At 41.1% G+C, this 13,047-nt stretch overlaps 1 protein-coding gene across 1 annotated transcript in view; it reads left to right on the top strand.

The window, feature by feature from the left end:
* Ltbp1 (latent transforming growth factor beta binding protein 1) overlaps nt 1–13,047 on the top strand; it is a 394,201-nt gene that overhangs the window by 220,220 nt on the left and 160,934 nt on the right. Inside the window, exons 6-7 of the mRNA XM_036171423.1 lie at nt 502–726; nt 2,504–2,778. Of these exons, the coding sequence (XP_036027316.1) occupies nt 502–726; nt 2,504–2,778 (500 nt within the window). The remainder of the gene's footprint in view (nt 1–501; nt 727–2,503; nt 2,779–13,047) is intronic.

The raw sequence follows: 13,047 nt of genomic DNA, 5'->3' as shown, positions 1-13,047 counted from the left end.
ATATGTACATACATATATACATACATACACACATATCAGTTTTGTTACATTCTCTTTTATTTGTTTTATGTGTCTATATGTGTACGTATATAGGTCTGTTTGTGTGCCAGGGAGCATGTGCGGAGGTCAGAGGACATTCTGCATGAGTAAGTTCTCTCCTTCCACCATTTGGGTCCTGGGGATCAAGCCCAGGTCATCAGACTCGGCAGCGGACACTTGACCCACTCAGCCATCTTGTCAGATCTACTTCGTATTTTCCCTACAAACTCTTCTTTTTGTTGTTGTGGACAAACAGACACCAGCTCATGGAAGCTGAATGCCTTTCCATTGTCAGGAGAAGCTAACAGATAATAGAAATTCTTTGGCCATGTATTGACTCCCAGTGGGTTGGGATGTCTGAAATAGGGTGTGTGTTTGGCTGTGGTGGGGAGGGTGCCGGTTGATTGTCTTATAACCTTTGGGAAACTAACCAACTTCCACCTTATCTCTTTTCCTTTACAGTAATTTGCCATCTTCCGTGTATGAATGGTGGCCAGTGCAGTTCAAGGGACAAATGTCAATGCCCTCCAAATTTCACAGGAAAGCTTTGCCAGATCCCTGTCCTTGGTGCCAGTGGGCCTAAACTCTACCAGCACTCCCAGCAGCCAGGCAAGGCATTGGGAACGCATGTCATCCATTCCACACACACCTTGCCTCTGACCATGACTAGCCAACAAGGAGTCAAAGGTAAGGTCTGCATTCTCATTTCGCTCATCGTATGCCCTCTGTGACCAGGTCACACCCAGAGAGAAGTCTCTGCATGTAGCCGCGACTGGGGTTGGACCAGAAGGGAGGGAGTAGATCTGTGACCTGAGAAATAGCAGGAGAGATGGGAATGTGGGCCCACTCTTGTGGCTGCAGGGCTGTCTAGGCCACCGTGTACTGGTATCTGGAAAATGAGATGGCCAAAAGAAGTGCCTGCTTCTCTGCAGCACCACAGAGTGGTGGATCTGCAAGGTCAGAAACAAGGTCAAGGTCAGACCTTGACAGCAGCAGAAACCTAAGAGGCCACGCCATACCCCCCCGTAATGAATTTTGTAGCTGACAGATACTTGATGTGAGTCCTACACGATCACATAACTTCACCGGGCTTCCATCTGTCCATCTGTAAAGGAAGGCAAAGTAGGTCACTTGGAGCTCACAAGTTCCGTGACTAATTCATTCTTTCAAAGCTGGCATCCTTAGGAACATAGGACTTTCAACGGGGGCCAGTGAAGTGTAACTGGCTCTAACTCTCTAAACCCTGAATATTTGTGTCAGAAGATGAGCAGTTTGTCTGAAATTGTCTTTGAAAGGGGCGGAAAGGCAGTCTGTGACACATATGAATCAACACGCATTCGAGTGTCGTCAGAAAGAACTCAAATGTATATATGTAAGAAATACCTAGAATAAACAGATGAAAGAAGCCTGCTTTGTGAAACTGGATCTTTACTTTTAATGGAAAAATTTAAGTCCTAAAATTTCCATAATAGAAATTTCTATAGAAGAAATTTTGTGAAATATACAAAAGTAACTAATTACCACTGGTAAGGGGTACTCACCTTACTGTGAAAGCATCATGAATTCATACTTTTGTGATCCTAGTTAAAATAATATTCTTGTTTCTGTTTTTAAAGTGATTTAATTATTTATTTTTGGTTTTTCAAGTCAAGGTATCTCTGTGTAGTTTTAGTGCCTGTCCTGGATCTCGCTCTGAAGTCCAGGTTGGCCTCAAACTCACAGAGATCCATGTGGCTCTGACTCCTGAGCGCTGGGATTAAAGGCATGTGCCACCATCGCCCAGCTAGATTTATTTATTTTTATTTTATGTGCATTGGTGCCTTGTCTATATGTATGTCTGTGTGAGGGTGCCAGATTCCCTGGAACTGGAGTTGCAGACAGTTGTGAGCTGCCATGTGGATGCTGGGAATTGAACCCAGGTTTTCTGGAAGAGCAGCCAGTGCTCTTAACCACTGAGCCATCTCTCCAGTCCCGATATTCTTGTTTCTTCATATATCACTGTTGAGATACTTTAATGTCTGCATAGTTGTAGTTTTATTTAAAAATTTATATTATATATTTGTGTGTGTGTGAGTGTGAGTATGGTGTGTGTGTGTGTCTGTGTGTGACAGTGCATGTGTGGTGGTCCAAGGACATCTTGTGGATAGAGTTAGTTCTCTCCTTCCATCATGTTGTATCCTGTGGAGTGAACTCAGGTCATCACACTTGATGACAGACACCTTTACCAGCTAAACCATCTTACCAGCCCACAGTTTGTTTGTTTTTTTAATGCATAAATTTGTCATTTTGAGCCCAAAATTCTCAAGAATTTTGATGTCTGTCACAAAAAGATACTTTGTATATGTTATCCTATGTAGAGTCTATTGGTAGGTGTGTTTATATACAATACATTTCACGTTTTAAAAATCCTGAGTTTCCCATTAAATTATTCATGATTAACAAATTGTCCTCCTGATCTTTGTAGTGAAATTTCCCCCCAACATAGTCAATATCCATGTGAAGCATCCTCCTGAGGCTTCTGTCCAGATACATCAGGTTTCCAGAGTTGACGGCCCAACGGGCCACAAGGTGAAAGAAGCTCAACCAGGCCAACCCCAAGTCTCGTACCAAGGGCACCCCGTCCAGAAGACCCAGACAGTACATTCCACGTACTCCCACCAGCAGGTCATTCCACACGTGTATCCTGTGGCTGCTAAGACACAGCTTGGCCGATGCTTCCAGGAAACCATTGGGTCCCAGGTGAGCAGTGTGGTTCAGGCCATCTTGATAAGGTTCTCTAGGTGGGACATTGTCCTGTTGAGAAGCCAGATGTGGCACAAACAATTTTCAATAGGAGTGACTGGTAAGCTCTGGTGAATTTACGAATAAAAGTTTTATTGAAACCCAGCCTTATTCATTTACTTTTTCATCTATGCCAGCCTTATGCAGGGGTAGCAGAATGAGGTATATTCAGTGAGATTATGTGGTCTGCACAAACTGTTTAATTTGTGGTCCTTTACAGAAAAAAGTCTTGCTGACACATGAATATGTGTATATTATTATATTATTATATATAGTATATTAGTATATATATAGCATAGAATAATTTTAAGTAGTGAACTTCTCAAAGTGTTGCTGGAATTTCATGGTCACTTATTTATACTTTTTTTTCTTGTGATGATCTGTGTGCAAAACATGCCAGACATGAGATGTGGTAGAGGAGCTAATGTATACAAAGATGTTTGTAAATACTTTTGTAAGGTTTTGATAATTTAGATGTTAGTAAGTGGAGTTGAATTTTGAATCTCTGGTATAATAATAATTCATATCATCTTTTGTTTTCTTTTAATTTACAATTAGGATAGCTATGAATAAATTATTTAATGTGAATTTTTAATGTTATTGGAGTTATTGTAACTTTAGCCTATATCATAAAGTAAAAGACCTTTTCCTTTCTAATTCTTCCATGGAATCTGTGTATTGAAGGCAGCCTAAATTTTTAATTGAAGTGCATTTTAATTAAAATATAATTACATTATCTTCCCTCTTCCCATTCCTCCACCCAACCCCTCCTATGTACCCTCTTGCTCCCTCTCAAAATCATGGGCCTTTGGTTTCTCTTCCCCAACCACTTGATTCTGCTGCTTTGGGTGACTTAGTAATGATGTACTTTGTCTTGTGATACTCTACCTGCCTTTTGGTTATATGAAGCATGATCCCAATTGTCTTATTAATAAAATACTCAGAGTGAAAGCTGACAGATCAGAGGTACAGAGCAGCAGCTGGGATCAAAGGTGTGTGCCACCACTGCTTGGCTCTGTTTCTCCCTTAGACTGGTTCAATCTCATGTAGCCCAGGATAACTTTGAACTCCTGATCTTCCTGCTTCCTCCTCCAAAGTGCTGGGATTAAAGGTGTGTGCCACCACTGCCTGGCCTCTATGGTTAACTAGTAGCCACCTCCGCCCTCTGATCTCTAGGTAAGCTTTGTTTGTCAGAACACAAACAAGATATCATACAACAGTTATGGTTTAAATAACCTTCAGATAGAGTAGGAAGATGTCTTCTTCTTTCTAAAAATAGTGTGTGGAAAGGTGGGGAGCTAAGAAGAAAAGGAGAAATGCATTAGGCTTGTAGAACCAATTGTTAATTGCTTAAAAATCTTTCAACCCCCCTTTAGATACTAAGTCATGTAGGATTATCACCACCCTTCCAGAAGAACTAAAAGTCAGTTTGTAGATCTGAATAGAGTTGCAGCATGCAGAATGGAAAGGCATCGTGGGGAATTAACAGACCTTGCTTAGAGCCAGGGACCCAGCACTTGGTGGCAGAGAACCAACTTCTTTATCTGCAAACTAGAGGCAAGAATATAGTGCTTATGAGTTACGTTAAGATTAAACAGGATAATTAATGTGAACCACATTTTGTAAATGTCACAGAACTATGAAAATATTAGCTTAGAGGATACTGATAACGTCAAACTTTTGAAAGTAGCCAGAATTCCTGATTGCTTATGTTTAAGTCATGTAGCTTCTCAAAGACAGGGGAAAACCCTCAGTCTTCCAAACATTTATCTGTCCATGGGTACCTGAAGTACCTCCTTTTGGGCATATGATAGCTAATCCTGATTGTCTTTGATTCAATTGAAAGTTGCATACAACATTAGTATAGCACTATTCCAGGTGTGTTTTTGAGGGCTCTGGCATAACCAGTGGTTTAATACGTGAATAGGTTAAAATCTGAATAGAATATTGGGACTTGGAGGAACTATGGAAAGCGTTGCATGGTTGGAAGAGGTAGGTCACCAGGTTGGCAACCATAAGGTCCCCCCTCACCATAGGTTGAGAAGCATGGAACTAACCTACCATCTACTGCAAGCTCTGCAGCCACGAGCCAAAATGCATCTCTCTTTTCAGAAATTGTTTTCTTAGGCATCTTGCCACAGTGACAAAACAGATGACTTTAAGAGGGCCCTTGAAATAACATCCATTTCTCCACTCAATTTCAGTATTAGCAAGTGCTTTGGAGAGACAGACTATCATCCATTGAAATTTATCTCTGAAGTAAAGGACACAGATAGATAGGAGCCATGTGGCTGAAGGTACATTTTATACATGTCGTAGTTTTGCCCCAGATGAGGCTTGGAGACGGAAGGTGAATTTGGTGCCATTTGCACTGTTTGGCCATTCCAGCTTAGGTTGGTCATGGAGAAAGGAAAAGCAGATCCTTTTAAAACTGTGTGCCCAGTACCTTTCTCCCCAGTGTCCAAGTTGGAACACAGATGATAAAAAAGGGTTTTAAAAGTGAAACATAACAAAGTTGTTATTCTCCTGTAATATCGGACAGATGATGCTTACTAGAAAAGATGAAAACAAATTACTTAGAAGCCTGGACTGGACTATTCAATTGAATCGAATGAAGTGATTGATGGAGTTACCTAAATAATCCAAGCCCAGTGGAATACTCTTGCCTTATCTGGATCCTGTTCTGCCTTTCGGCTGAATGGTCCAGACAGTGATCTCAATTCTTAATTCATTTTGCATGTGTAGTCACCGACACACAGCTTCAAAATAAAATCTATTTCATCAGACATTCCTAGCATGTATTTGTCTTCCTGCTTGTGAGAAATTCTGTTGGAAAGTGAAGACGGCCTAATTAACCAGTGCAGTTCAGATGAGTCAGATAATTATTGGAAAATAATTGATAGTATATAGGTAAGTCTTACTATGATGTTGGAGACACAGACACAGACAGGTGTCGGTGGATTTTAAAGGAATGGGGTCAGGAAGAAAAACCAACTCTACATCACTTTCCCCTGGATCTTTGGGCATGCTCAGCAGTTGCAGCCATTGAGACTTAACATGCGTGGATATCAATAAACACTCAGGTTTGTATGTTGCTATAAGAGGTCATATACTAGATGACCATGTCAGAAATAGTTCATATTTCTGTGGCACATTCTAGTAATGAGGTCATAAACTCAACATACACTGTAAGTGTCATTAAGCCCCTGGAAGTTTTCTAGTGTGCAATTTCAGTGCAATTAAATGGTGGATAAAAATGAACAATTGATTATGAAGCCAGGCTTACAGAGCAGAGGGATAGGGGATTCAACAGAGAGGATAGATTTTAAGAGATAGTTGAGGAAGAGAGCCTAAGGAGGCCAGGGAAGCAAATGGCCGGGGATGCCTGACAGAATTTGGTATACATATTTTTTAAAGATCTTAAAACTGGGACATAGTGCAATGTAAATGGCTGGTGGTAAGGTCAACATGCCTTGAAGCCCCCTTACCAAGAACCAAGGTCAGCATTGTTAAGGGTGACACAACCACATGGGACATGTGTGTTCTTCCAACCTGGACCTCATTAAACCTTCACAGCTAAACTTCAGAGTGTAGGGAATACTGAGGATAATAGAAAAGCTAAAATTATCACATAGAGACAGAAAAACAACAACCCAGAACTATAATGTAGGGCAACATTGCCTTTTTTATAAACATACCATGTAAACAAAAGTAGACTGATTTTTCTAGAAAGAGGCACAGAAGACATAGAGTGGATGGAGGCTAAATTACTTTTCTTTTAAATTTTAATTTATTTTTAGTGTGCATGGGGGCGGGAGGAGGAGGGCACACACATACCACAACATGTGTGGAGGACAGATGATAACTTGGAGGAGCTAGGTCTCTCTTTCTACCGTGTGGGTCCCAGGGCTCTAACCCAAGGTGCCAGGCCTGGTTACAAGTGCCCTTCCCCACTGAGCCATCCTGATGGACCAAAATTTGGGTTTAAAAAAAAAGCCAGAAGTAACATGCGTCAGAAACAAATGGAAAAATTGAACTGGCTATTGGATGTTACTTTAGTATTATTACTTATCCAGGTGTGATGGTAGAGATGGGTTTATGCAGGAGAGTGTTCTTATTCTTGTGAGTTGAGTGATAAAAGTTGTAAGAGTGAAGTATCATAGTGTCTGCAGTTGTCTCTCATAATGCATTCCATACACAGATGTGGAGAGATGCCAGCAGCTTTTGACTCTGGAAATTCAGCATACAGATTATCATCATGTCCGTCTTTGAGTGGCCCAGCATGTTTGAAAATTTCTTAGGAGAGGAAAGGGGAGCTACTAAAATTTTCCTGGACTTATACATAAAATAATGTACTTCAAACTGAACTTGAAAAGTACAACTTTAATGCATTGAATAAAATTTTAGAAAAGGATACTTGTCAGCTTTATCTTTGATTGGTGCTGGGTATGAGGCTTCCAAACAAGAATTTGAACTTGTATAAAATGTGACATGCTCAAGGTTCAACAAAAGGAGAGTAGATGATAAAGATAAGTAGTGTAGGGGATGGATCATCACGATTTGGTTGTAGAGTGTTGTGGAGAAAATGAATGTGGTGTGCTGAACTTTTGTGAGCATTTTTACTTTGAAGCTAGGCCAATGCTCACTGTCATCCAGTAGCTGACCCATGGGAGGAAGGACGTGAAGGAAGGTAGCTGGCTGGATCTTTAAGGATAAATCCTACCTTGATTGGTATTCAAAATGATGTATTCTTAACTATGGGTCAAAGCATGGGGATTTATCAGTGGAATGTGAGGGAATTAATGGAGAAAGTTCAGTAATCAGTGAATAGATCTCTGGGTAGTATATTCATGACAGCGGAGGACATTATTTTAATATGCTGTCATAAAGAGGAGAGAGGCATAAATAACACTGACATTGGAAATTCTGTAATGATTTTCACCTTTGTAGACAGTGCCAAGATGGAGGGGGGAACCTAGTCCTTTTTGTTTTGTGTTTACTTTTGTAGAAAGTATTATTTAATTTTTCATGGTCTCAAATAGTTTCTTATGTTAGGATCAGTAGACGTCACAGGAATCATTTAAAGAGTAGAAATAGAGAAGTAAGGTGGCTTTGAGGGTAGATTTCCTAAAGTAATTGGCAAATCATAGCCTTTTGGCTAACTTAAGCGTCTGTGTTACTTGTAGTAAATTGTGCACTCCTTATATGTTTGAAAACATTTGCGAGTTTGTTCACTGTGTGGCTGAGTTAGAATCACAGCTTCATCGATTACAATTACCAACTCTCTGCAGGGAAGCTTGTTTCCATGAGCTTGAAACTTGAACATTTCCATTCCAGTTTTCCTCTTTGAGGAGAGGCCCAGTTTCAGAAAGTCCCTGTCTGGTCTATGACTGCATCTTGGGATGTTAAATCTACACACCCTTCTCATTGTGTAGAGTGACTTTTGTTGCAAATTCGTTCCCTTAAGAGTGGCCTAAATTCGAATCTTAACATGCCATTTGCAATTGTGATTGTTTGAATTGGGTTTAACTGACTGCCCAGTTGTTGAAAACAAGCCTTTTACAGAGACCCAGTGATGCCAAATAGTTTGAAAAGGCCTCGATTGTCAAGTGTTTAGAATCACAACAATAGAGTTCAGGGTCCAGCTTCCTTGCTGGCCCTGTCATTGCCAGGTTACACAATCATGCGATCATGGTCTCTTTGTTGAATGCGGTAACACGGACTGTAATTAGACACAGACGTCACAGAGAAGGCAAAGCAAAATGTCTCAAGACCTTCTCGTTGCAAATGCTGAAAGAGCAGAAAATTCCACATATAAACACCCAGATTAACTATGAAGTGCAGAAATAGTGGAAAACCCGAAGTAGATATAAACAGAACATTTTTATAGCGCACTAACAGAGATAAAGAGGACACGTTCATAGGACTGCAGCCATGGAGAGTTAAAGGTATGAATATGGTGGATCTTGTAAAAACTTCCATAAAGATTCAAAAAAATCATAAGCCACGAACTTGAAGATGAAGGTGTCTAGGATACATTCTACTGAAGATTGTAAAGAAAAGGAGGGAGTCATATGTGCTGTGAAACAAGTCATTGGGAAAAAAACTTTGTTTCCATTATCCATCATATAAATAATAAATCCTGAGCAAAATTGAGTTTAAGTGACATAAGAACTGTTTGGTAGTCTCTTAGAGGTGCCAGACGCCATTGCAGTGGTTCTCACTGGGCAGGAAGAATGGAAACAGAATAGACCAATGGAGAAAAACAGTCATTGGAGACAGGGCTGCCTAATGCAGCACCCTGAAGGTCAAAGCTCAGTGCTAAAAGACACATGCATACTTGCATTGTAGAAGGGGAAATAGGGCCACTCTGCTTTTGTTTGAAACGAAGAAGTAAACACCACTGAGAAATTAGTGGGAAGGCATGAACTGGAAGCAGAGAGTATCCTCATGGCATGGCTCAATGTACTTTTTAGAAAAGTGTGAAGAAAAACTTCTTAGCTTTATTTGCATAGATTCTGTATTTGTTGTATTTCTCATTACTATGACAGGATACCTGACACCCCCCCCCCAAAAAAAAAAAAAAAAAACAGCAAAAAAACTATGGTAGAATGGTTTACTTTGGTTCACGGTTAACTTTAAGGGAATAGTGTCCACAATGTTGGGAAGTCAAGGTGGCTCGACAAGGCTTACTCCTGGGTGTTGTGAGCTTGTGGCGTGGCTTTCCCACCTTTTTAAGAATGCAAAAGCAGAGAGTGGCATCAACCCAAGCCCAGGCCGAGATGTAGCCCTTCCTGTCTCTACTAATGATCTAGTCTGCTAGTTATGTCCAAGGCCCAAAGCTTCCACAACCTCTCCAGAGAGCCCCATTGACTGGGGACAGGTATTCAAGAGTGCAAGACTCTGAGGGACATTTTACAGTTAAGCCCTAACAGAGACTGATAGGAGACTGGGGAAGTAGATGTGAGGCCTGCTAATGCACATGTCAGGGAGAGAGGGAGGGAAGGAAGAAGGAAGAAAGAGAGATGGGCTGTAGACTTCCAAACTAGTATCCCAGTGATGGGAAAGTGATTTATTGCTCAGTTTACAAAGCTAGGATGCTAAGTTTTACTCAGAAAGCTGCTCTTTAATTTCTACATATTGTAGACTGACTCTGTATATTCATGGAGTGGGCCTTGAGTGAAAACAGAACTCCTAGCTTTGACCCAACAGCATGCTGGCATTATTTTAACATTTTCACATTGGTTATTTCCCTAAATAGGGTCCAGAAACTACCCAAACATATAGGATGCTTAAGAATAAACATGGGGCTGGTGAGATGATTCTCTAGTTAAGGATACCTGCCACCAAGCCTGATGACCTGAGTTTGACCCTTGGGACCCACATGATGGAAGGAGAGAACAAACTCTCACAAGTTGCCCTCTGAACCTCCTGCGCACTGTGGCTCATGCAGATGCTACCCCTGAAATGCATACATAAATGTTGTGCAACTTCCTTTTAAAGAATAAATGCTTCTACAACCTTGACCTCTCAATTATACAGCGCTCTTATCTAGAGATAACAACAGAGTTTTCTGCCTGGCTTGACAGATGGTATAAGTCAATGAATGTGTGGCCTTCTTTTCCCTTGCTGTGGACTGATGCCCTATGTCTTGAGGGCTGGGCTTGCTCAGGTGATATGAGCTTGGGTCAGAACAATGGCTTTCATCCTTTAGAGGTGCTTCTGACCAGAGGTTTGGGAAGGCAGAGCTGCCTTTCCCAGTCATTGCCTTCTCCATAAACAGAGCTCCCAGTCTGGGTTTGCTGACCACATTTACTGAAGTTTGGCCTTCTTCTGGTGGAATAAGTCATCAACACCAGGCACTTCCTATGCCATCTGCGTTTTTCTTCAGTGTCCCTAGCAAGTGTTCACTTGTCATAATCCAAGAAACATGTAATTGAGTATTAGCGAGCCCGTGTCTCCAGTGGCTCTAACATGGCTGCGCTTTGTATCCATCTCTGCCAGACTTTACCTATGTCAATAGCAGGAGATTTTGCTGAAGGTGTCATGCACATCTCATTGATAGGTGCAGGAGGTCTTAAGTGTTCACTGGTCTTGTTCCAGAAACTTCTGCCAGACAGCCTGTGAGGGGCCCTCTTGCCTGGAGTGGAGAAAGTTCAGCAAAACACAGGAATAGGATCCAAAGGGGGAAAACACATGTGAGAGAGAACATGCATTCATGTCACTGGGTTCCTGCCAGCAGCGGGGAGAACTGCTCGTTTTCCTTGGATGAGGGATGTGGGGCTCAGACATTGGGAGAGTCAAATAGAGATTCTCAGAACTAGGGTAGTATGCTTCACAGAATGGGCAGGACCCAGACATGGTACTTCCTGCAGCCCAATGGCCAGTCTTCACCCAGGCGGATGCGCTGTAGGTTCCCCAAAGCCTGTCAACCTTAAATCCTCACTCTCCCTGACCTGGTCCATACAGAAACAAGTTTGTTGCTTCACTAGCTTTCTCTGATTATTTTTTTCAGATATTTTTTTCTATTTTATTAGCCATGAAAATACTTTTGCCGGCACATGGAATATCATCAGGCTTCCATATTTTACCTTTAGGGCACACCAAAACCTACTAATTATTAGACTCTCAGTTTTTGCACAGGAACAGACTCTGAAAATAATTAGGAAACAGAGTTTGGGGCTTTTGGTAAATCACTTCTGATGCCGCTCATAACTGGCAAAGTTATGAGTGTGTTGAAGGGAGTTTGAAGAGAACATAGATTGTCTTGATGGACTTTTAGACTCTATACACTACAAGAATGTTTAAAGAATTACAGCTGGTAATTCTAGAAGCTAAAGTCATTTCTTGTCCCTATTCCATTGGGTGGAATTAATATTTGCTTAACGAAAGTAGAATCATCTGGGTTACTAAGAGAGAATAGTTTGGAATTTGCCTCGTGAAATTGTAGTGACAGAAACAACAATTTCATGAGCTATTCTGAGAAATGGTAAGATTTGCTCCTATCTGCCCCATGCTGTTCCTGATGTGATAATAGTGTTGCATTTTTTCTTACACCTCCACTTTCCCTTTCTTCTGCCTCCTTTTATGTATAGAAGTATTTATATGAAAGCTGAATATTTGCTCTTATAAGACCATCTCGGGGGCTATATATTTGCCCTAATGACACTGCCATTGCATAGTTTTTGAAAAGTTTATTTTAATTTTAATTATGTGTATAAATGCATGGGATGTACATGAGTCAAGGTAATCTCAAAGGCTAGAAGATCTATTGAAGCTGGAGTTACAGGTGGTTGTGAATGCCCTGACATGGGTGTTGGAATTTGCATTCAGACCCTCTGCAAGAATAGTATGTACTCTTAACCATGGGGTGAGCCATCTCTCCAACCCTGCTGCCATATAGTTCCGACTTGCCTGAATTGAAGAAAAACTGTTTCAGAATTGAGTAAGAGTTGGTCTTTGCTGGTCATCTTCATATCACTTATTTCCTTAAGGAATCTGAAAGCTTAGAATGGTCAAGTCAAGTCCAGTTTCAAGGATTTGCCATCACTTAGACTGATTTAAACATATCTTAAGTTCTGAAGAGTATTGTAAAATGTGAATTGAGGAGCTCCAAATATTTCAAGCAAGATAGCCATGCCTCCAGGATAACCACTTTGGAGAGGACTGATTTAGAACAGGCAAGCTTAAGCAGTTTAAGAACACAGTCTTCACATTCTGTGGCTTTGAGGCCAGCCTCTTAGTACACCAGTGCATTTTTATAAAATTGATAGATGATAGAGAACATTCCCAGTCATGGCCATATTTGACCTTTGAAACAATGTGAGAGAAAGGGAAAGTAGGTACGCTTGCCTCCCATCTAAGTTATGTGAAACTCGAATCGAATCGCAGAGAAGTTGGGACTTGTGTGTACTGATTCATCCAGTTCAAGACTGTAGCTCTCATTCCTTTTTAGCAAGCTGGCCACATCTCTGGCCCCATTTCATCACAGTTTGGACTGAGAAGCCTCCTGAGACATCTGAGTCCTGTCTTTGGATGTCTTTCTTTCTTTCTTTCTTTCTTTCTTTCTTTCTTTCTTTCTTTCTTCCTTCCTTCCTTCCTTCCTTCCTTCCTTCCTTCCTTCCTTCCTTCCTTCCTTCCTTCCTCCCTCCCTCCCTCCCTTCCTTCCTTCCTTCCTTTCTTTTTTATCATAGGCACACTATTGAACCATTCATAGGACCTGTGGAC

The sequence above is a fragment of the Onychomys torridus genome, chromosome 21 (assembly GCF_903995425.1).
Source record: "Onychomys torridus chromosome 21, mOncTor1.1, whole genome shotgun sequence".
NCBI classification, from domain to species: Eukaryota; Metazoa; Chordata; class Mammalia; order Rodentia; family Cricetidae; genus Onychomys; species Onychomys torridus.
This window is presented reverse-complemented; position numbering and strand designations above follow the sequence as displayed.